The sequence below is a fragment of the Canis lupus genome, chromosome 10, assembly GCF_011100685.1.
Source record: "Canis lupus familiaris isolate Mischka breed German Shepherd chromosome 10, alternate assembly UU_Cfam_GSD_1.0, whole genome shotgun sequence".
Taxonomy (NCBI): Eukaryota; Metazoa; Chordata; class Mammalia; order Carnivora; family Canidae; genus Canis; species Canis lupus.
In genome coordinates, this window is record NC_049231.1 from 29,460,464 (window position 1) to 29,485,196 (window position 24,733).

The 24,733-nt window shown below is 37.6% G+C and overlaps 1 protein-coding gene across 15 annotated transcripts in view; it reads left to right on the forward strand.

The window, feature by feature from the left end:
• The window catches only part of RBFOX2 (RNA binding fox-1 homolog 2), a 275,598-nt gene that overhangs the window by 239,844 nt on the left and 11,021 nt on the right, over positions 1-24,733 (forward strand). For 5 of the 15 annotated variants that reach the window (XM_038550702.1, XM_038550710.1, XM_038550714.1 and 2 more), the window contains 7 exons: positions 7,539-7,631; positions 10,437-10,497; positions 14,034-14,087; positions 14,207-14,299; positions 15,387-15,531; positions 19,233-19,272; positions 24,387-24,418. In XM_038550702.1, the coding sequence (XP_038406630.1) occupies positions 7,539-7,631; positions 10,437-10,497; positions 14,034-14,087; positions 14,207-14,299; positions 15,387-15,531; positions 19,233-19,272; positions 24,387-24,418 (518 nt within the window). Of the gene's footprint in view, positions 1-7,538; positions 7,632-10,436; positions 10,498-14,033; positions 14,088-14,206; positions 14,300-15,386; positions 15,532-16,023; positions 16,130-16,841; positions 17,988-19,232; positions 19,273-22,212; positions 22,256-24,386; positions 24,419-24,733 lie in introns of those variants that run through there. The other 10 variants (XR_005365632.1, XM_038550703.1, XM_038550705.1 and 7 more) reach the window with 10 other exon arrangements.

The window sequence follows — 24,733 nt, forward strand, 5'->3', positions numbered from 1 at the left end:
TTTACATGTTTTTAGTTTTAAGTGTATGTACACGTACTGTTCTCAACTAGACCCCAATAACCCGAAGCCCAGTATGATTTCATCAGGCATTGGGGTCTTGCTCCTTACCAAGAAAATAAATGGATTGAATTCTTGTGAAGCAAAGGAAATTGATCTTTCTTAAGGCTTCTTTCTTCAAAGATTTGCTTACTACCAAAAATTGCTCAGTGTACCCAATTAGATTGCTTCTCCCCTGTAATTTTCATGTTTAAGTGACACATGCCTTCCTTTTCTCTTTGGGGACTCTAAAAGCATATGCCGCTCCCCTCAGTATAATGCTGTGTCCTCACTGCCTCTTTTAGTTCGGGCTGCTAAAGAGTAGATAAACGATGTACTGATTGGTAGCTGTTCTTAAAGCACAGAATTCAGAATTGCCTGGATCTGCCTTCAAGGACTGATAAAAAAAATCTGTCTTCACCTTGTGTCCTCCTTAACTGTCACCTAAAGTTCTTTGCTGGAATGGGTTCCTCAAACTGTTCTGCATTAACCTCATTAACAGAGGTTTATTTTGGAGTCAAAACCTGGGTACCTCTTCTGGGATCCACCTCACATAAATTAAAGAGTACTTTTCTTTTAGTAAATTAAGTTTATTTTCTCATTTCTTTTATGTTTGTGGTTGACTATAATATTACAGCGTGTCTTGAAAGGAACCAGAGATGAGACTTACTGGTTGTATTGTTCACTTTAGCGCTGCTCAGTCTTTTAACTGAGTGCTTTTCTGTATAGAAATTAGCTTTGTTGAATTTATTTTTGAACCAGTAATGGAAAAATGAGTCACAAAATAATTCTGAAAAAGTGATACTTACATATAAAACAATTATCAATAGAACAGTTAAATAATCACATGGCTCCAAAACAAAAAGCAACTCTTTACATTGTCTTCTTTTTTAGGAGACTGTCAGCCTATGGCTTTAGAACATACCCACTTAAAAACATAAGTGAACACTGTCATGCTGCCTTGCCCATCTCCCCCATCATTTTGCTGGTATTCTTTTTCAGCTTGGCCTGAAAAAATTGTTGAGTATCTTCCTTTTTTCTTCTTTGACCTTCATATCTAGATTTGGTTTTCCTAGGTTATGGAATGAATGTATATCATTTATATTCATATAAATGCAAAAATATATACTTAAACATTTCATGTGATTTTTTTTTTAAATTTTTATTTATTTATGATAGTCACACAGAGAGAGAGAGAGAGGCAGAGACATAGGCAGAGGGAGAAGCAGGCTCCATGCACCGGGAGCCCGACATGGGACTCGATCCCGGGTCTCCAGGATCGCGCCCTGGGCCAAAGGCAGGCGCTAAACCACTGCGCCACCCAGGGATCCCTCATGTGATTTTTTAAAAAATACTTTTTTTTTTTTTACTTCATACTCCTTTGTAAAAACATAAAGTCAGTCCTATCTAATTTACTAGGATTAACTAAAACAAAGGTAGACTATCCTTTTGAAAATATGCAATTAAGATGTGTGATGAAAAATGCTACCCCTGTCAAAAAATTAAACTAATATACTCAAATAGAACCTAGAAAATGATAATACTGATAGGTATAACTTGGATTCTCCAGATGTCACCAGTCATAACAAAGGTATTATTATAAACAATAGAAAGGTAATATATTGGTAGAATAGTCCCAGTTTGTAGCTTTCTTCTTGGCATAATTATTAATGTCCCCTTCCTCCCTATAATTGTTCCAGTTTGAACAATAAATTGTATTGCCCCTCTCCTTACAGATTCTTTGAGTAACAACTTTTAAAAAGCACCCTTTTCCAAACCATTATAAAAGAGAAGCGTGTTTTTCAATGACGAGACCAAAAAAAGCATAAAATAGTTCATTAATGAACATAGTCACTAATACTCTCATGTATTCCCTTCCAGTATTTTTTCAAACATAGACTCAAACAGAATTCTAAATAATGGTTACCTAGTTCAACTTGACTTCACAATTCTCTGCTAAATACTTTTAGTGACTAAAAACTCATTGCTTTTCAAAATCTTTTTTACGTTCTTATTTAAATTCCAGGTAGTTTATATACAGTGTAATATTAATTTCAGGTGTAAAATTTAGTGATTCAGCACTCACCTACAACTACCTTGTGCTCATCACAAGTGCCCTCCTTGACCCCATCACCAATTTCCCCCATACCCCCAACACTTCCCCTCTGGTGACCAGCAGTTTGTTCTTGAGAATTAAGTCTCTGTTCCTTGATTTGCCCCCCTCGCTCTTTTTCCCTTTTGCTCATTTGTTTTGTTTCCTTAAATTCCACATATGAGTGAAATCATATGGTATTTGTCTTTCTCTGACTCAGACTTCCCACCATTCTGTTCACTATCACCCAGCCCTATAGCAATTTGTTTGTGATAATTATCACATATAATTATCGTATTAAGAAATGTACACATTCTAATTTTTATATTTTCCGTAAAGTTTTGTCAACCTACTTTTGGTGTGGTTGTTGCTCTAAGGGACATGTATCATAAATACTGAATGTGAAAAAAATAAAAATAAAAAATACTGAATGTGTAGGAGTTCTTCACGTCTTCAGACAGTGCCAACTGTTAAAGTTCACTAAAGGACCACAGACTAAAGTATAGCAACCATTACTGAGATTTCTAGCAAGTTTTTATTACTTGTTTTTTCATTACTCTCACAGGTGGATATCTGGAATGATGGGGATCTGAATTTGGGTTAGCCTTCAGTTTAGGCTGGAGTCAGGGAAGATACAAGTAACGTGCTGTAATTTCTTGCCTGTTTCCCTGGATTTTTATTTCATGCAAAGGGAAATTATTTATTTCTTTCAAAATATGGTCAAAAGACTGTCTTTGAAATTGCACTAACTAGGCCTTTGCTTTTCAGTAAAATTCGATAGGTAATAAATGCTGAGTTGAAATGTTTCTCATTATACTTAAAACTGAATTAACAGTGCATGTATTTTCAAAGGGCTTAATTTATTATCATTTTTTTTTACCATCTTATGGGTTTTAGTTTTATTTTTCTTTTATTTATTTTTTAATTTCTGTGTTCTGGCCATACCAGGAGAACGTCTGCTTTTGATTTCTCCCTTAAAAGTTACATGGTAAATTTTCTTTCTCATTCTTCTGAGATGGAAAAACAAAGATTATACAAATTTAAGAATATTTTTTACAATGCTCATTCTATTGCTTGTTATTTATTGCAGTCTGAGGCCAGACTAAAAAGGTGGCAGTTATTCGGCTCCTAGTCCCTTGATGATAAACGGATATTAAAACAGGTGGTAAAATGTTTGTCACCCTTGGTAGGAGTTTTGACCACAGTCATAATCCTGATAGATGCACCATTCCTCAGTTTTCACAAGACTGCTAAGATGGCGTTAAATCACTAATGTAACACTGGCATATTTAAATTACTGTCACAGAAGGAGTTTCGGAACTGAGAGCTGTAGTTTACAGTATAAAGCATATAGACATGCATTGTCCAGTACAGTGGCCATATTGAGCACTTGAAATGTGGCAAGTCTAAATTTAGATGTGCTTTGAGTGTAAGATACACGTCGATTTCAAAGACATAGCAGAAAAAAGGGATATTAAACATCTCATTAATGTTTTTATATTGATGCCATGTTGATAGTATATTGCATATACTTTATTTTAAACAAAATACACTTGAAATTACTTTCATATATTTTTACTTTTTTAATGTGGCTAGTAGAATATTTAAAATTATATATGTGGCTTGTATTATGCTTCTGTCAGGTATAGACAAACCAACATCTTTTTTTTATCATAAAAATATAAAAGTACTTTTTGTTTATCTGTTTTTTTATCTTCTTAAATACCTGAAATGTTTACTCTTGTTAAGAATTTGAGATTAAATCTTGGTTTGACTTTGTAGCTCTTCTAACTGGTTATTTTGTTTTCATGACTGATACATTATATAAACATTTTGAAGCTCTTCTAAGGATAAAGTGTTAGGTTTAGACATAATTTTATTAAATTTTTTTTCAAAGCAAGAGACCTAAATGACCAAACTTAATGTGAATTAGATTTCCAAGAAAGGACATTAAAACATAATTTCATGTAAGCATATTTTCCTGTTATAACTTTTCAAGCCTCGATAATCTGTGAATATCCTTAGCTCAATTCCTGGCACATTTTTGAAGTGCTAAGTTTTATTGAAGAAATGGTACATCAAACTTTTTTTTCGAGCTTTATTTGAGTTAATATTCTTGAAACCAAATTGTAGTTAAGTTGATGGAAAATCTAAAGGTTCAACAGGAGAGGAAAGTTTCAAAGAACAGGACTCTAAAAATGCTGGCTGCACTTCTCAACTTTCTAATCACAGACTTCTGAGAGAGGTATGTGTTAATTTCCTATTGCCTCTGAACAAACCATCATAAAGTAGGTGGCTAAAAAAACACAGAGATTTATTATCATATAGTTCTGAAGGTCAGAAGTCCAAAATGGGTCTCACTAAACTAAAATCAAAGTGTTTCAGGGCTGCATTCTTTCAGATGGCTCTAAGGGATAATCCACTCCTTGTCTTTTCCACCTTCTAGAGGTGGCCCACATTCCTTGACCTTCCATCTTCAAAAGCCCAAAATGGCCAGTCCTGTCTTTCTCAGGCTACTGCATTCTGATTCAGACTCTCCTGTTTCCCTCTTTAACTTATAAGCACCTCTGTGATTACATTGGGCTCACCTGGATAATCCAGGATAATCTCCCTATCGCAAGATCATTAATTTAAGCACATCTGCAAAATCCCTTTTACCAGGTAAGGTAGTAACATTCACAGGTTCCAAGGATTAGGATGTGGACAACTTTGGGGGGCCCTTATTCTGCCTGCCACCAAGTCTGTTTATCTTCAAAGGAAAGAAGGAAATCCTGCTTACCTCTGTTTCATAGCAGGAAGTCCCAAAGTATCAGCAAGACCTTCCTCCTTCACCCTAGGTAAAGTTGTCTGTGAAGACTGCTTCATTTTGTATCTTTGGTGTCTTGATTAGCATTTCCTTTAGAATATAAGCACATCTGCTGGCTATGAAATGTCAATGCTTATGACACTACCCTGCATTCTTTTGCATGCAGTTACTACGTCACAGATGCTCTGTCAGCACATTACAGAGCAGAAGCTCACAGAACACATTTAGCAATTAGGTTTGAAAAAGAAAACTAGAAGGATTTGGGGACTAATGCAGTTAATAGAATACCGAACTTAGGTTTCAAAGCTTAATTTCTAATTTTCTCACCATTAGCTGTGGAAAGAAGCCACCTGGAAGGAAAAATGCTTTGTTGGTTCTTGGTGTTTCACCTCAGTTTGACTCACTTTCTTCATCTTAAAAATGAAAACAACAAGATTTATCCTTTCTACTTCATGGTTGTATTTAAAAGACAAGTGTGTGAGTGTGAGGATATACAGATTCAGTCAGTCAAAATGCTAGTACTAAAAACCTCAGGCCTTAGTTTCCACATAATCTGTTATCCAGCCACTGACATCATTTGTTAATTTAACCCAAGGCATATAATGTATGAGGTAGTGAGAATCTGTTGGAATTCAGTTTATAATACCTCTACAGTGTGATATAAAAACTCATCGCTGTCTGTGACCTTTCTTGAAAGGTTTACTTAACTTTTCTGTTGGAGGAATCTCCAGGATTGGAGAGCTGGCTTCCTGTCTTCAGCAGATGCTAGTGTAGATAACAAATGATGTCATTAATTAGTAACTTGAGATAGGATACCTCTAGTTGTCAATGAAGCTGTAACATATTGGTATTAAAATTTGTTTCTGAAAATATGTTTCCATTGACATTTTCAACATACTTAACTTTGTAAGAAAAGTAACTAAAATGACCTGTACTCGTCCACCTCAAGCAGTGTACATTTAATATTTTCTGTCAGCTTAGCATTGAACTTTCTAGAGTTATTTGTGGTGATATACAAATTACAGGTAGAGATAATCCATTGGGATCCTCCATGGCCCGCCATCCAACCATACTATCATGTAGAATGCAAAGTAATCAGATCCTTCAAAATGATGGAGTTGCTTTTCTAAAATCTTACTGAGCAATGCACACTGTTGACCATCTCAGTTAAGAACACATTTTGTATATATATGGAAGGACTCATGGAGGGCAGCGAAGCAGAACTTCAGTAAAAATAAATAGCAAAGGGTTCCAGGTTATCTTACAGTGGAATGTTCAAAGAATGAATGCTAGAGGGACAGTAAGCTATTGAGAAATGAGGACTTTCCCAGAAAATCTTAAGAATTTACTAGTCTACACATGTAAATAGCTTGAAAGAATGTTACAGTTGCAGAGTGGAAAAGAGGACAAAGCGCCTAAGTTGGAACTGATCTAATGCTTGATGAAATAGTCATATAAATATGTAGTAAATCCTGCCGCTTTTGACATTGATGGTTTGGTTATGACCAAGACCGTCTTTTCAGATAAATGTGAATACAGGAGTAAGTGGGTTAACTCCCTGCTCTCTGTTTTGTCCACTTAATGAATTAAAGTTCTATATGATTTATTTGTATACAGTGAGCAAATAAATTACTTCTAACTCAGAGTAGCAACTTATTTTATGGCATTCCTTTTGTGTTGAACAATATACAACTGATGTCACTAACATAGATCTCATTTGCAGTGCCTTTGATTATTCCTTTTTTCCCCCTCTATATGGAAAATTACTAATACATTTAGTAGCAGATGTAGGCTTCAACAAATGTGTAATTTAGGCAAATTTGGATAAGCTATTTTCTGGAATTCAGCTGAACCTATTTTTACTCTGAGTACCAGTCTGGTTGTTTAAAATTCATTGAAGAAAAGGCATAATTGGCAACTGCTTAGTGATATTTTGATTAGCTTAGATGAAGATGGGTGCTCTCTTCCACACCTCATACCTACAGAATTGTAGATCGAGGCTATGTTTTAAATTATTCTCTTCCCAGAGGAATTGTGGTGATACAGGCAAACAGGCAAAGTGGAGCTAAAATGATGAGATCTAAAACTCTCCTTATACAGTGATTGCACCTAAATGGAAGGCTTCATGTAGAAGTTACTGGGGAATGACGGATTTAATTCAGTATTTTTTAGTATTACATAAAGGAACAGTAAATTAACAGGATGAATTGAAAGAGAAAGAGCATCTAAAAAATGTTCAGATTCTTGGTGGAAGAATTTGACCCGAGTAACTCTGTACCTTAATTTTGGTCTGGCCTCACATGCTTTATGTTTTATTTTATTATAGTTATTGTTGTTGATCACATTATCATTATTGTTGTTGTTGCTATTATTATTATTATTATTATTATTATTACTACTACTACTGCAGTTCTATATTCTGTTATTGGATTTAATTTCCCTTTACCAAATATGCATGGACCAAAAATGTGACTTTGGGAGAGTATTACTGAGTTGTTGCTGATGTCAGTTTCATACTGTGATATTTTTTTCTCTGTTTACCAAGAGATCAGTATTTCAATATAACGATGTGCATGTTTTCCCCCCTTCTCCCGCTGCATGCAGGGATTCGGGTTCGTAACTTTCGAGAATAGTGCTGATGCAGACAGGGCCAGGGAGAAATTACACGGCACCGTGGTAGAGGGCCGTAAAATCGAGGTGCATGTCTTCAATAATTCAACTTCTGGTTTATATTTTTATTTCTCTTTTTGTGTATTCCCTCACTTATTTCACATCTGGAGCCCTGTCTTGTGTGTGTGTCTGCACACACACATTACGTGTGTGTATGTCTCTGTGTCCTTCACATTCTTGCACTAAAATGTGTAAACGTAACACTTCTGTCCTCCCCTCATTTTTTGGTTGTTGGGGGGGGTTCATTTTGATTTACTTGTGTGCGTGTAAATGTGTATTTGTTTCTCATTTACTTTTTTCCTCCAAAATGTTCATCCTTCTGCTCTCTTGATTTTTTTCCTTTGCTTCAGTTTGCGAGACTCCGTATGAATACCTGTGATCAGGCCAAAATAAAACTAACTTTATGACTGTCTAAAAACTATCCAATGTGTGACATTGTGTCCTGTAATGACTCAAGGAGCCAGCCAATATATCCTCTCTCTTAGGTGGCCAGTTCGCCTCCATGGGCGTGTGATAAGCAAGGAAGGAGTACAAGACTGCAGAGGTGGTGGGGAGGGAAAAAAAGAACCCAAAACTCATGGAGTTTTTAAATACGTTTACAATCAAGGATTTCCACAGTTGATGGATAAAATCCTCAGACAGAGGGCTCAACGACAGCCTCATGGGGTTATTCAACCCTTTTTAATAACGCAGTGAAGGTTAACTGGCTCCTTTCCCCTTTCCCAGTTTTTAAAAGTATGAACTATAAAAGCCACCATTTTGAGTAAGATGTCTGCATATTTTGCTTTTTCCCTCCCTTTCCGATGGTTTAGCATTTAGGGCCCTTCACTTGACTCACTCTTTCCATGGTAACTATACACAATGCTGGCGATGGTGCCCGTTGGCGGTAAGTGAAACAAAGCACTAGAGAAGAAGCTTTTTCAATTGTTAATTACAAAACAATTAAATAAGAAAGAAAAAGTCCATCTGCCATCTCACATTAACACTACAAAATGTGATTTGACTTGTTCCTCTTCCTTTTCCTTTCCCCCTTTTATTTTCAATGCTGTTGAGTAATGCCGCCTGGACTTTGGATGTACATATTGTTTGTAGCAGTCTGAGCTGTTTGATTACTGACATCATGGTGATTTTTTTCCCCTTGCACATCTTACTCAGAGTTACTGAACTCCAAGTTTGGCTGGTTTTATTAATGCACTTCCTGCCCCTACTTCCTTTCCCCTTCCCCAGACCTCTGTCTGTAGCTCTCACTGTTCTTTCCTTGACCTTGACAGCTCTTCACTGCCCGTGACACCCATTTCTCTTTGCGTTTTCCCCTTCCTTCTTGCTCTCTTCCCCCAAGTTCTGTTCCCACTCTATTCCCTCTGTCTCTCCCACCCCTTCTCTCTGTTTACCTGCGGCTATTGGTCTCTTGCTGACTGGTGGTTTCTGATTGGTTCTGGCCATTTTTCCTTTTAGCGCTTGGTGCATTCTGCTCTAGCGGCTAGCGTAAGCTCTGACCCCATTCTAATCCTTGTCTATGAGAACCTCGCTCTTCACTTTCTCCCTTCTTTCCAAAACTGATTGTTTTTTCTTTCTTTTATTTGTGTGTGTGTGTTTTAACTGCATGCTCTCAGTCTCATCATTGTTGTATCCCATTCTTTCTTTTTAAATGTGAAATGTTTTATACTATTTGATGGGTCAAACTAGAGTAAATGGAGTTTCTTTTCCCTTACAAAGGAAAGTTCCCACTCTGCAAATCCTAAAAGACTTATTGAGACTTTTTTTTGGCCCCAGTTCCACCTAAAATTGGTCTTTCCATAACACAAATTTATCATCATACAAATTTAACTTTAATGTAAATTCCCAGAGGCAAGACATTTATATTTGATATGTTTTGGTAATTTAAAAAACTGGTCTGTTCTCCGACCTGACAAAACGGTGTACAGCCAGGTTCTATGGTGATACTGCACCCTCCTTGCAAGAGCTTTAGGCTGGTTCTGACACTGGGCTGCAGTCTTCTGGCTTTGAGGCTCCATTCATCTTTTTGTCATCAGCGCCATCCTTGTAACATCTACTTACCCTAGCACTGAGAATGCTCTAAATTCTGCACTTCTGTAATGAGGGTGGAGAGAACCATAAAACAAAAGAAACTAAAGCTTCATTTTTTTCAGTTAATGCCTCATTTAAAGACCTTCTGAAAACCTATTCTTAAATGGATAGACCACATAGTCTAGAAAATTCAGAATGGTCCTCAGTATGGTCAACATGGGATTCTAAGCTCTGGTCTTTTGGGTTTTTTGGGTTTTGCTTTTTGTTTTTTTGTTTTGTTTTGTTTTGTTTTACAAACAGTAAAATCTTACAGTCATCAACAATTCTGAACATTAGTACAGGTGAAATCCATAGATTTATTTTCTTACCTTCCTATAAATCTATTTCCTAACCCATGTGGCAAGCCTCTTTTATTAATGAACTTATTAAGTTCATTTGCAAACAGAGCTGTTTCAAATTTATTTCTTCTGTGTTTTCCATAATTCGAGACTTCTCTGTTTTAAGAGATCTCCAAAAGAACTTACGAATATATCTTTCCTTTGGAGTACTTATTGCTAAAATAGCCCGAGTTTTCCATTTGGAGACCAAGAAACTGCATTTTACTCTCGTTAGCCTCATTTTATAAACACTTTAATTAAAATACTATATATCAATATTTTATATTGCTATATTAATTATTTAAATCAATGTTCTCTGAAATTTACATTTTATTAAACTGAGTGCTGTGTTATCAGATGAGCAACTCCAGGTTCCCTAATGTGGTCTACTTTCTCCCTACCCCTTCCTTTTTCTTTGTATTTTTAGGTGAATAATGCTACAGCACGTGTAATGACCAATAAGAAGATGGTCACACCATATGCAAATGGTAAGAGGTTACAAATCATCTTCAGAAAGATGTCACTTACTTTTGTATTAATATGTGGACTTTTGGTAATCATCAAAGAATCTCTTGATTTCAGTCTTATGGCAGTTTAATTTAGATTGAAGTATTTTCTTTACTAGGAGAGTATTTTTACCGTTAACTTTTTTCTTAGAATTAAGCTAAGTTTTTCAGTAATTCAGCTGTTATGGTCTCCATAAAGTTCCTCATACACAGTGCAAACACGTCATTTGAGGTTACCTATCAACCCAGTGGGGTCCCACTGGGGCACCCTCATTTTTAACTGCTGTAGTTCTTTGTGGTAGGATAGGCTTCTCCATAATACATGCCCACCAATGCTTACTTTTAGTACTGAGCCCTCCCTGCTCCTGAGCATGAATGGAATAATTCTTGACCCCTTGCTCTACTTTTAAAGGTAGGCTCTAGAGTTAACAGCCATGATGCACATGGTTTTCTATCTTCTATTCCATGATTACATGTTACATGGTGGGTTTCATAAATATTTCTCATTGAAAAAGAAACCTTGTGAATATTGTGCCTAACAAAAGCAGAACCTTTACATCACTTGTCAGTTTAATCTAGACTCATTTATCTAAATGAGATAGAATTTACTTTGAGGGCAGCCCCGGTGGCCCAGCGGTTTAGCGCCACCTTCAGCCCAGGGTGTGATCCTGGAGACCGAGGATCGAGTCCCACGTCAGGCTCCCTGCATGGAGCCTGCTTCTCCCTCTGCCTGTGTCTTTGCCTCTCTCTCTCACTCTCTCTCTCTCTCTCTGTCTCTCATGAATAAATAAATAAATAGTTTTTTAAAAAAAGAATTTACTTTGAATCTGCAGTGCAGCAGTGGTTTTGCCAGCTGTGTTCTGCAGGGCCTCTAGGGGAAGGGTGGAAAGGAAACCCATGGGTTGGGTCTTGAGGCCTGCAGCAACTCCTGTGTCATATATATTGGGGCTCTGCATGAAATTTTATCTAGAATCAAATGGGATATTTTCTGCTTTTTAAAAGTTTGAATCTGGGATCCCTGGGTGGCGCAGCGGTTTGGCGCCTGCCTTTGGCCCAGGGCGTGATCCTGGAGTCCGGGATCGAATCCCGCGTCAGGCTCCCGGCATGGAGCCTGCTTCTCCCTCCTCCTGTGTCTGCCTCTCTCTCTCTCTATCTCTCTATGTCTATCATAAATAAATAAATCTTAAAAAAAAAAAATAATAAAAAAAAAAAATAAAAGTTTGAATCTACTGCTTAGATAAGTATTGTATTTGCTGGTAATGTCCTAAAATCAAGTGTAAGAATCTTAGTATATTCCATGATGTCTCCAATAGATAGATTTAGCCCAGCTTCTCAAACAGATGGTACAAATCAGCATAATTTGCATTTATCAGCATAATTTACATTTTGCCTACCCATTTATCAATGGTCTATCTTGTGATACCACTGCCTCCCCCTTTACCTCTTGTTTTTTTTTTTTCAATGCCCATAACAAAAACAAGTTTCTGCAATTTTGATAATAACTCATGTAAACAAAATAGGAAGGAGAGGCAAAGTTACATTTCCTTTAGATCCAGGGAGAATGCTGTGGTAGAAAGAGTCACTGACTAGAATTGAGAAGACAGAAATTCTACTTCTAGATTTGACTCATTTTACTCTGTCAGTGGACCAATCTTTTTAACCTGATTCTGTTTTCATCTCTCTTAATTGGTGATCACAGAATTTTAGCACCTGAAGCCTCTATAGAAGTCATCAAAATCCAGCCCTCTCTTAGCTTATTATTTAGGAAATTAAGCCCAAAGAAGTATAGTACTTATTCATTGTCCCAGATGTGGTACCTATCTTACCTCTCCCCTTGGGTTTTGTGAAGGTCAAAATACATTGTAAATTTGTACAAAACCAAACATACAAAAAAAAAACTAAACGTACTCAAAGTATTATTGACAGCATACCATTACATACCATTATTAAAATATGTAATATACTTAAGGGAATGCTTAAGTAATGGTGCCATTTGCAGGAAGAAAAAAGTCATTTTTTAAAATATTATTCTAAATTAATACTCAAGCCTAACCAAGCCAAACTTGAGAGACCAACAGCTGCTTGTGGTTTAAAGCTTCTGAAAAGAGTGCGCTAGATGCCTTCTAGTGAAGTCTCAGCGATTTAGTTTACATTGGTTGGAATCACTTGATTTGTCTGACATTGTAGAACATTTGTGTTCTTACAACTCCAGTAACATTTGAACTGAGGTATTTGCCCAATTTTTATGTAAAATCATGTGTTCACCATCTATGAGCACATAAAATAATGAACGGGGGTTAGATTGGTTCAGGATGAATGAGTTTTCTCTTGAATACTGTCTCCAGTCTTTAAGAAAAATAATGGAGTATGTTTGCTTATTTGTGTAAAATTCAATAAAAGTCTATTGATTAAAGTTTTCATATGAAATTCTACTCCTTGGGGATCCCTGAGTGGCTCAGCGGTTTAGCGCCTGCCTTTGGGTCAGGGCATGATCCTCGAGTGCTGGGATCAAGTCCCGCGTCAGGCTCCCTCCATGGAGCCTGCTTCTCCTTCTGCCTGTGTCTCTGCCTTTCTCTATGTGTCTTTCATGAATAAATAAATAAAATCTTTAAAAAAAAAAAAGAAATTCTACTCCTTAACTATCAATGGGCAGTAGTACATTTTTCTCTTTTTAACGTCTGCTATATTTCTATAAATATGAAAAAGGGGGATGAAGAAATAAAGTTGACACCAAACCTAATGTTTGCAAGTACTTAAAGTTTATAAATGCTTAGGTTGGTACTCAACAGCAGTCTAGTATCCTTTAGCTAAAACAACTAATTAAGTATGTTTATTACCACTTAAAATCCCAAAAAATGCATGAAATTGGGGATGTACCTTGAATTTTATTACTGAGTGTCTCTTCTTGTTCACTTGGCTGAGGATAACTGCACCGAAATTCCATTGGTAAATCCCAAAGAAAGGGGATTTTCACTTACCTAGATTTCCATCAGTATGGTATAATTGAACAGAGTCAAAGATCAGCTCAAATTTAAATTCAGAATATACCTTTATAAAGCAGTGAGAGTAGTAAACAGTGTGAAGATGATGAATAAGAAAGTGCATCACAGTGTGGTGTACAATGACATATATTCTGCCTTTCTCATTTTTCTAAAAACAAAGAATTTTTTTTTCAAAGAATATGTTCTAAGCAGTTCTATGAAAGAGACGAAACCAGAGCCCAGGATTTACTTTTATTTCTTACATTTCTTTGTCCTTCTCTTTCCTCCCACCCAGTTTTTCTCCTCCCCATTTGCCCCTATACCTGCAACACCCACCCCCCCTTATTATCCCTTCACTGTGCTTGTTCTGCTTAAAGATGCTCAGGTGTGGAAGTGACCCATCAGCTGGCGTCTACAGAGAAGATAGTGTTGGGTGGAGCTTAAATGCAGGGATGTCTGGAGCCAGCTTTCACATGCCCTCATCACACCTTTTCCTCATGGAGTCTTAAATGCTCTCTGTCCTCTCTTCCATTGCAGGTTGGAAATTAAGCCCCGTAGTTGGAGCTGTATATGGCCCTGAGTTATATGCAGGTAGTATTTCATTAATTTTTCCATTTGGCCTATTGACCATGACAACATCTGTTGGTTTTCGATCTACTATTCCTTTGTAATCTTTTTGCATTTTTTTTAATTTTTTTAAATGCAATCAGCATCCAGCTTTCAAGCAGACGTGTCCCTAGGCAATGATGCAGCAGTGCCCCTATCAGGAAGAGGGGGTATTAACACTTACATTCCTTTAATCAGTAAGTAGCCTATGTTGGCCTGGCATGGATTTTGACTGTTGTGAGTAAACAGTGATGTGTCCTAGTCTTTTTCTTCTTCCCCAAGTATAATATATAACTGAGGAGGAGGCCTTCTCAAGAGAGTTAAATGCTGTCACAGTGTCCCATCCTGCTTAACCTGTGTAAGAATCTTTCTGACCAGATACTGAGATTGCCACGAAGCATAAATAGTTGGAAAAGGTCAAGGGGATTGAGGACATGTGTAGAACATTTTAGTCTGCACTTGATTTTAAAACCAAAGAAATAGATACTTGTGGAATATAATATGCATGTTCTCTGCAGGTCAGCTTTGGGCTTTTTAGTAGAGTATCATTTAGAAGCACCTCCAGCATTAATGATTATTCTCCCTCTGTTGATACCTCTGAAGTCATTCTGACCTGAGCCATTTTGCTCTAGCAAGGTATAATTAAAAAGAGTTCAGTGAACATGGAATAAATGTCTCTGTGTGCTTTCCAGAGGATAGCACATTTAAAATAGACCTTTAGAAACTTTCTGCCTCTCTGAAGGCCACAGGATTACAAGGGAGAAGTCGTTTTCCTCTCCCCTAACATTTCTGGATTAAAACATTTTAGATAAAAGAATAAAATGGACTAATGAAATATCTAAAGATTATTGTATGCCTTGGAGGTTAGCACCACATACAAACACAAAAGACTGCTCTTATGAAGAATAATTATTAAGTGCACATAACAACATGTGAAAATAAGATTAATAATTGGCCAGTTAAAGAATTAATATCAACAATTTAAACTGCCTGCAGAAATTAAAAGTCTTGTCTCTTACTACGGCAGTAGTCCTCAGAGCTTCTTGACCTCTTTCTCACCAGCTTGCATTGTAAAGGCCAGAATTGTGAAGGAGCAGAGTAAACTCACTCAAGATTGGATGATGAACGGAGCATGCATCATTAGTTTTTGCATATTGGGTCTCTCAGTTTCTTTCTCAGAAAAGATGTGATAATCTCTTCCAACCTTTCCTGGAATTGGTTCAAAGCAAGTTGTGATTGTACCCCTGCTATTGAATTCAAGTTGACATTCCTGTCATATTTTGGGTCTCCCTTTAGTTCCTGGCTTCCCTTACCCGACTGCAGCCACCACGGCAGCCGCTTTCAGAGGAGCCCATCTGAGGGGCAGAGGGCGGACGGTATATGGTGCAGTCCGAGCGGTACCTCCAACAGCCATTCCCGCCTATCCAGGGTAAGCACTAGATTCCAAAATAAGCAGCTGGACAGAAAAGAATACCATGGCCCTGTCACAACTTCTGGGACGTTGCCGTGCCACATTGTAGAGATTCTATGAATATTTGTAAATTAATAGATCAGATGGCAAGAATCAAAATATACCATTATCAGTATATACAAAATATCGATTTGTTATATAAATCTTCATTTTGGCCACCTTAAGCCCTCGTAGTAGTGGCTTAAGACAGCAGCCAGAACTGTCTTGTGTTTACTAGCAGTGTGTTGGCATGGAGTTCACTCAGCATCGCACGAATATGGATTAACACTACTGCAGAGAACAAAATAGGAACTCAAGACTGTAGTACGAGACTGCATCTGCTGTGCTCAACCCCCTTATCACTGCCCTGTGTTGGGGCTGAGGCTACCACATCGTCCTCCCTTTTGGTTTCACTGCCTGGGTGGTGAGCAGCAGAGCTAGCTACCCACAATGGATTTGCTTTCTTTGTAGGAAACGGATTAAAAGAGGTTAATTCAAAGATGAACCAAGTCCAATTGAATCCAGGGAGAAAGGGAGAAGTAGGAAGAATTAAACTACAGTTGGCTTCTGAATGATGGTAAAACAACTAATGTAGCTGAGCATCCTTCACCCTTTGATTTTTGTATGGAGGGTGTCTCATGCAGTGGAATGATTCCATAGCAACAAATAAATCCTTTGCTATTGAATGGGGGAGAAGGAGTGAAGATAGCAGGTTTTGTTTTTAGTTGTTTCTCAGGATCAGCCTAAAATGTATATATATATTTTTTTCTTTTTTATAAAGAGTGGACTTCAGTAAGTTAGTTGTACCAAGGACTTTCTTTCTTCAAAGAGGTGACATTCGTGTTCTTCATCTTTTCTCTGCCTATGACAGGTTTTTGTCCATATTCTTCCTGAGGAATAAACGTAGGGGCAGAGGAGCCTATTCATTCCTACTTAGTTAAAACACAAAGGGAAAGAGCCTCCTTTGTAGGTCCTTTTCTGACAGCAAAATTGGCTTTGAGGTATACTAACTTAGCATTCATTTCTAGACCAAGTGGACATGCCATTAGGGGTGCTCCGTTACATAGATTTAAAGCATTTTTATTAGACAAGTGTGCATGTTGAAATGGACAGACTCCAAAAGCCGCTGGAAGAGAACTGCTTTAGAAATAAACTTTTGTTTGCAATTTATAAATGTTTAAATCCCATGCATTCCATCATCTCCATCTTCTGCCATTACTTGCTTTTAATTTTATTCTTTCTTCTCTCAACTTGACCTTTGACCTTCAACCTCTGACATCTCTTTAAAGAAGTGAATAAAGATGCAGTATTACTTCATCAAGAAATACTCAAGTAAAACATAAAAGCAAACCTTTTGGAAGTTCTGCATACCAGGAAAAATTGTTCATGAAGCGCCTTCCATTTCAATCCAAGAGAGTTAACCGTCATGCTTGCAAAGCGATACCACTCACCAGAAACATGGGACTTCTTTATTTTGTAATTTTCCTGAGTTACTTTATAAAAACGGTTGGATTTGTTCCTACTCGATGTAGCTCATTTCAGTATATTGGCCAAACTTGAGAACCCATTCTCTGTGTCAGGATTGTGTTCGCTCAAAGATATTTTATCTTTATGTCTAACCATACCAGTCTCTGCATTACATTGAACGCTGATTTCCCATGTTTTCTTTTTTATTAACTAAACCACCAGTTTACATGGAAGATGGCAAGGAATAAGTCCAGTATTATATGGGGAATGGCCTAAAATTGCTTTTAAGCTTAGTAAACTAATTTCATCATTAATCATTGTGCTCTAGCCTCCTTGTGGCATTTGATACAGGGAATATTAGAATTCTTCTAGAATTTAGGTGAATATTCCCACTGAGTGATACAATTTAGGGTAAACTTGATTCATGTTTTTAATGCCACCATCCCTCTCTGTAGAAGAGATGTTTGTAAATTTTACCTGTATTCCCTACTGAAATAATCAAAAGTTAATTAATCACCACTTGGCTTCAGTGCTTTCCATTCTGTCAGCTTTCTCATTATGAACAGGTGTCTTTTTTACTAAAATGTAGTTGAGTAGCAGATTACTTTCTAATAATCAAGCTTTAACTGCAATTGGAAACTATGAAAATGGATAGAATATAGTAGCAAAATGAGCATCACAGATGAGTTTAGTCTGCCTGTTGTGTAATACAAAGGCACAGCATATTTGGGGCATTGCACAGTATGACCATCCTACCCTGTAAACCCAACAAAATGTCATTGTAAGTAGAATTCGGAAACCTTCCAGCTACCTGCAAAAAGTAAATTATTTCATATTCAAGTTAAAAATATGATTTAAAGACCTCACTTACTAGTTTATTTATTACAACAGAGAAGATAGTGGTTAAATTTGCCAGCTTGTTTAGTTGAATAAACAATAAACATATCCAAATCTTGATTTAACAAATATGAAGTAGAAAGTCTTATCTTTTATCTCTACTGCTGTTCCATGTCTTTTGGTCCCAAAGTAATGTTTTGGGGAAGTCTGTATGCACAAAAATACCTCAAAAGGTTTGAAATCTTTGATTATAATAGCTTAGTTTTGCCCAGGATTTAAAAAAACAAATTCATGTATTTTGTTTGATACAAATTCATTTTTCTAAACAGGAAAATAAACCCTTCTATTGCTAATCAGCTACTTTTTCAGTTTGATCCTTTTAATAAATAAAACAGGATGATCCTTGGTCATGCCCAGAGCGTCAGTTATCAATTCTATTTTTCAGAGTTCAATGAATGCGCTTATGGTCAAAAAAGAACCCTTAAAATCTTCCAGTTCCTCCTTCCCACTCTGGATTATATTGTTACTATCTGGGATCCCCACTGCACCTTTCAATTCTTGGACCTTGGACCAATCACCTTAACCTTTAGCTCATTATCTCTGCTTGTGAAAGCAATGCATTGTGGGTATTTTTGGTTGTGTTTTTTTTTTAATTACATTTCTCTGTTTACTTTGGTCAGAATTGATTGACTTGTTTTTCTGAGGTGTTGCATTGGTTCTTAAAATGCTGAATAATAATACTTTGCATGCTTGTGTGATCAGCCAAATCTTATCGCATGTCTAATGTGCAGGGTAAAAAAGCAGGTGATGTATGGATATCAAAAAATGTGCATACTTCTAGGAATGTGAAAACAAAATACTAAACATAATTTTGAAACATCCTCTATATACAGGTCCTGCCCTCATTCTTTAGGTTCTTTTTTTTTTCACGTTAGACCCCTCCCTCCATGCTTCTTCCCACCCCCCATACACATGCAGTCATTTTGAAATTTATTCCTAGGGCAAGCTTTTTTAAAAAACAAAACAAACAACTCCGGGTAGGAAATTTGATGTTTCTAATCCAGCAGCCTTTCAATGGTTCTGTTAGGCCCTCTGGGAGCGCTTTTTATGGTTTTAATCTTCCTATAATTCCCAAGTATCCAGGTATTCACTCCAGTTTTGCGCTCCTCTGCCTCCTCGCATGTCCTGGAGCTGTGTAACGTGCGTGTGCACTTTCACATTTCTCTCACTGACGCGCTGTGGCCCCCAGCCCCGGTTATGTATTCATACATCACCTGCCTGTGTAGAGCGCATGTGCATGCTGCCGTCCTCAATAACCGGAATGTGTTTCTGTTCTTTTGTTTTTTTGTTTTTGTTTTTGTGTGGATTTTCTGCAGTGTGGTTTACCAGGACGGATTTTACGGTGCTGACCTCTATGTAAGTACACATACCGGGGCCTTCTCGACCCCATTCCCTGACAAGCCAGCCTTTTTTTTCTGTTTCTTTGGTTTGGTTTGTTTTTTTTTGTTTTTGTTTTTGTTTTTGTTTTTTTACATATAATTTGTTTAATTTTTATTTTCTTTTTCCTTGTGGATATATATATATATATATTTATATATTTAAGAATGCAAGCATGCTTCTCTGCCACTGCGCTTGACCCTGGGTGCAAAAACTAAGCCTTTGGGTTTCCTGATCATTGCTAGAGTCAGTCTACTGGACATATTCTTTTCCCTTCCCTATACCCACAGATGTTCTATGTACGAGTGATTTATTTGCGAGATGATCAGCAGGTTTAAAGTCTTTTATTACTGTCGTATCATGTGCATACATAAATAACAGGATAGTTATATTAGCTTAAACCAGCTCTCTCTCTTTTTTGCTTTTCTTCTCATTTCATATCCCTCTTTAGATCATTGGAGCTTTGAGTTATGTAGATGGCAGTAAGCTTTCTAAACTATGTTTTCCTATTTTACATATTTTGAGAAAGCATTACCCTGTGAAAGAGAAGGGAGGAGCTGATGCCCATGAAGAGTGGGGATAATGAGAGGAAACCAAACACAGTGCTTCAGGCCTTGCTTTATCCAAAGGTCCACAGCTGGCGGGTCTCTTCTTAAGAGCCATCTGGAGGGAAGCAAGTGGCATAAGTAGCAACCTAGACTCTTCTTACAAACATTTGACGATCACACAGGATTTGTTGAGTCTACCAACTATGGTAACATCATTATTATTATCCATTATTAAAACTGTCTTGTAGCTAAGTTCTGTGATTGGTTTGTCACATATTTAACATGTGGACAAAGTGATCTAACTGACAAGAATCCAAAAGTTTTTGAGCTTTGAAATCTTTGATAAGACCTTTCCACATGATCTGTTTCTGAATACAAGCTTAGTCAAACTGCACAAATCATTAAGAAATAATTTAAGAAAAACTTGTCAGCATGCAATTATTTCTTGGGCATAGGTTAAAAATTGTCCAGAAATGCTTTCTCCACCCTTACTTTCCCAAATCAGTAAGTGTATACCTTTGTAGTGACCTGACCTGTTTCCACAGATTTCTGCTAGAGATTCTCTGGCATTGAGAAAACTGTAATGCACTTTCAGAATGTACTTAGAGGTTGTGTGTGTTGCAGTAAGTAGAGATAAGATAGAGCAGTCCTCTGAGATAATATAGGTGACTGGACACACCTATCCTATTTAGAGTAGACCTGCAAAGTTTGCCTTAGTTTAACAAATGCTTAAAGGAATCCTAGCCATGAATTAGTCCAACCCTCTCACTTCCTATATATATATATATTTCTTAGATTGTGACTCTCCAGGATTATGTTATTTTTTATAGCCAAGCACAAAACTCAGCTAATCCATATTTCATTACCTCTCTCAGTGCTTTAATTAAAATCCACATCTTTGCTCAGATGGTTTTCAAGAAGCAATGAAAGATACCTTTTTTCTTGTGGTCACAGTAAAACTTGAGGGTTGGGGAAATATTCTTACTTTTATACCAAATGACATTTTTCTAGATATATGTATTTGCATATGATCTTAGCATGTACATTCTCCCACATACATTAGTATCTGTATTCTATGATACTCATCTTTATGTTATTTAAATTGTTTCCCTGAAATCTGATCAATTAGAACATGCTTTTTCATTGGAATTATTTCTTAAGTCAAAGGCTCGGGTTTTTTTCTCTCTCTAATCTTCTTTGGGAATTTTTTTTTTTAAGTATGATTTACTTCTACCTTGTTTAGATTTGCCTACTTCCACCTTGTATAAAGGAACCAACCAAATATTTGCTTATAGTGCTTTCATTTCTTTAGTTCACAATATAGATTTTATTAAGAGAGAAATGATTTTTCTGTACTTAGAAAATACTCTTGAAAAAAAATTTTTAATCTACATTTTATGAAACTAGTCAGAAATAATTTAGTAACCTTACTGAAATACTTGTTTGACCAGTGGTGTCTTGTTAACAAAAAGAATTAATCATAATGTTATTATCATTTCTTAGTTCCTATCTTAAAGCAGTCACTTGGAGGGAAAATTCGGTCACCAGGGCTACAATAGTATCTGACCCTGCTAAGGAAAAACAAGACTAGACTACACACTGAGGTAGCTGTTGAGTGAAGGCTCATGTAACAACAGCTTGGAGAACTTTATATTCCTGCTTCCAGATGTGAGGTAGCAAGGGACGGACACACACACACACACACACACACACACACACACCACACACACCCTCACACCCTCTGTGTTTCCGTGAGTTTGTTCTGCTTCTTTCTGTACATTTCCCTGCCTGTTGAAATCTGTCTGTACACTGAATCCTTGTTTCCTCGGAAATAATAGATTAGCAATAGGAAGAGTGGAGGGTTTATCCGGTACTTGGAGCACACTGAATCAGAGCTTGAAGAAACATGAGGGAAAAGTGTTTAAGCTGCCCATTTTGTTTTAATTTACATCAATTTAGGCTATTAATTGTGGAGATTTTTTTAAATCCCTTCCCTGTTCTGTTGTTAGTCCGTAATCCCTGCTAGCTGTTTGCTTCCTTTCTGTTTCTTTTGTGGCACGTTCCTCTCTGGAGAACAGATCTAGCAATTGTGCCCGCAGTTTGTAAAGAGACTCCAGTGAGAAGCCCTGAGGGTAGCAGATAGATGTGTGTCCTCCCCGCCCCTCTTTTTCTTGACCAGTAGAAAAGGCATACTTCGCCCTAATTCACTTTTTAAAGGGATAACAAACTACTCCTGATTCTTATCCTGTGAAAAGCATGCTTGCATCCAAAGGAAAGAAAAGGCTGGTGGGCCCCTTAGCGGGCTTTTTGTATGATTGTTTTCCTTCCACAGCTGTGTTTTTTGAACTGCTCTTCCTGTGTTCTGTTATAGAATAGTCTTACAGGAACCAATCATTAGCGCTAAAATACCTCAGGTAGGAGTGCCAGTGTGACCTGCCAATCAATCAGATTGTGGATTGCAGTGAAAAAATTGAATTATACTAACCATTCCAGCTCCACGTTAGAGATGGGAACAGAGGCTTTTTTGGACAACCGAGACTTGTGAGCGTGTGATCTAAGCCCTGCTACCTCAGCAGCGCACAGTCAAGTTCTATACGTGATGGCACCTCCTCCAAAATTAAGTGCTCCTGTCCCATTGCTGCTGTCCACACCAGGCGTGTGCTATGCACTGTCCCATCACTGCCACCTCTTTTAATTTGTCAATCACATTTATCCATGGTATTTAAACTGGGCTTTTATACTTGGAGATCTTAGCAGGTGGGGACATTTTCTCTCCACTGTGAAAGAAATGAGGAAAGGGAGGAAATCAAGTCTGTGCACACAAAACTCCTGAAACCCCGAATGGGCCCCCAGGTGAGACTGTAGTAGTGATTGGACTGTGCTGTTACCCAAGTTTGAAGTTGCCTGAAAATCTAGACCCACTGGGACTTTAAAACTTGAAAACATGTATTCCCCTTGCCCTCTTCGCCTTTCTTCTTAAAAAAAAGGTCAGGGAGTTCATTTGGAAATAACACACTATTAGGTTTGCTGATAGCTGGATGCTTGGGGAAAGAGAACCACTGACAGCCTGTCCAATTCAGCTAGTCTCTCCTTGTGCCCACCTAGCGAGATTTGGGAAATGAACTAATTTGGGGAGATGTGAAATATGGAGTGTGTGATTCGTTAAAAATCATCTCTCATCTACCGTTCAAGTCACAAGTGGAAGATAAGAAGTTGATCCTAACAGTTTCTTCCCTTCACCCCAATTTTAAATAATAATAAAATAAAATTTAAATACTTCTCCTTAAGACCTTTTCTTATCTACTTTTAAAAGTAGATAGGTCTCCATCAAAAACAGCAACAATATTATCATTATTACAAGTGTTTGTATTCACTTCTGTGTTACATTTAATCCAGGGGTGCCATGTTGCCACAGAAGAACAGTCTTCTAAGAGCCCTTCCTGCAGGGTCCATCTAGAGCAATGGCTCTCAGCTGGAGCGGGGAAGAGGCAAGAGAAGGGAAGAGTTACAATTGGGTAGGGACAAATAAAGTGGTCCCCAGAGGCACGGCATTCAACCCATGTTCCTTGGGCTAGATCTCTGCTCCCTGCTCCCTGTAGTGTTTTTAAGCACCACACCTGCCTTTCCACCCACCAACCCCCCACTCCCTTTGCTCTGTAAATCTGTATACCACATGCAAGGAACACATGCTCATTTTGTCTGCTGGTCCTGAAATACACACTCTTCTCCTCAGTATCCCCTAAAGTCACTGTCTTCCAGGTAGAAAGAAGGTGTCTTGACATCACATGCTCACCAAAGTCCTGTTTTAATATAAATCTAAAACAAAAATTTAATAAAATGAATGGCTAGGTTAAAATCAAGACAAGGGGACTGTCCATTGTGAGATCAAGCTAATAGATAATGCAGATAAAAGTCAGATATAGAAGAGGTGACATATAGAGCCTTTCCATTTTGTTCTGGTTAAAACAGAACTGTTTTAGAAAAGTCCTGTGGTCAATGTGGCAACATTCAAAGTTAATTAAATGATAAAATCAGTTCAGAGTAGAGAACCCCTAGAAGGTGTTGGTGGATCCTGGAGAGCTGAGACTTGAACAACAAAAGGATCTTAAGGTAACTGCACTTTCCTGGGAAAGAGCTGGAAGTTGAAGGCAGGGATGTGTCCTGGATATGTGGAAAGATAGAACGCTTAAGCCCAGGCACTATGTTAGAAGAACGCTGGGTCAGAATGGATGGGTGCTGCCTGAGGGCTGGCACTCAAGCTCGTGCTGCGGGTCAGGACCGAACCATGATATCAAGGTTAGGAAAGTGTGTAGCAGAGTGATGGAGTGCTGGGCTGCCCCTGTTGAGAACGCTCTGGAGGCATTCACAGTGAATTACAAAGGAATCCTTTTAAAGGGGCACGTGTATCTTTGGATCAGGCTCAGCCATGCCAAATGTATCCAGCTATCAGGGTTCCAAAAAACAGTCCGTGTGTGCCCTCCTACATTAGGGTGTGCTGTGGCCATGCTAATCCCCATTTTTTGTTTTATTTCAAATCACACACAGATAGAATCTGCAAACTGCTTCAGATCCAACAGGTCTGATTGTGTGTAAATACATATGTCCTTTTTAATTTTTATTCTTAATGGTTGCTTCAGTTTTGCATCAGTGCATGGTTAAAAGCAATACACATCAGCTATTTCATGACTTCATATCTCCAAATGAATTATTTCTCCTCTTTTTTTTTTTTTTTTTTGTTTGTTTGTTTGTGCAGTCAGCTGAAGACATGTTAACATCTCACTCTAAATCTCTCAGTGGAGTCTCTGTTCCCTTCTCTGATATAACAGATGGGTTACTGCTTGTTATAATTATTAACATTGTGGTGTGGGCCAGGGCGAGGGTGGGCGACCTTG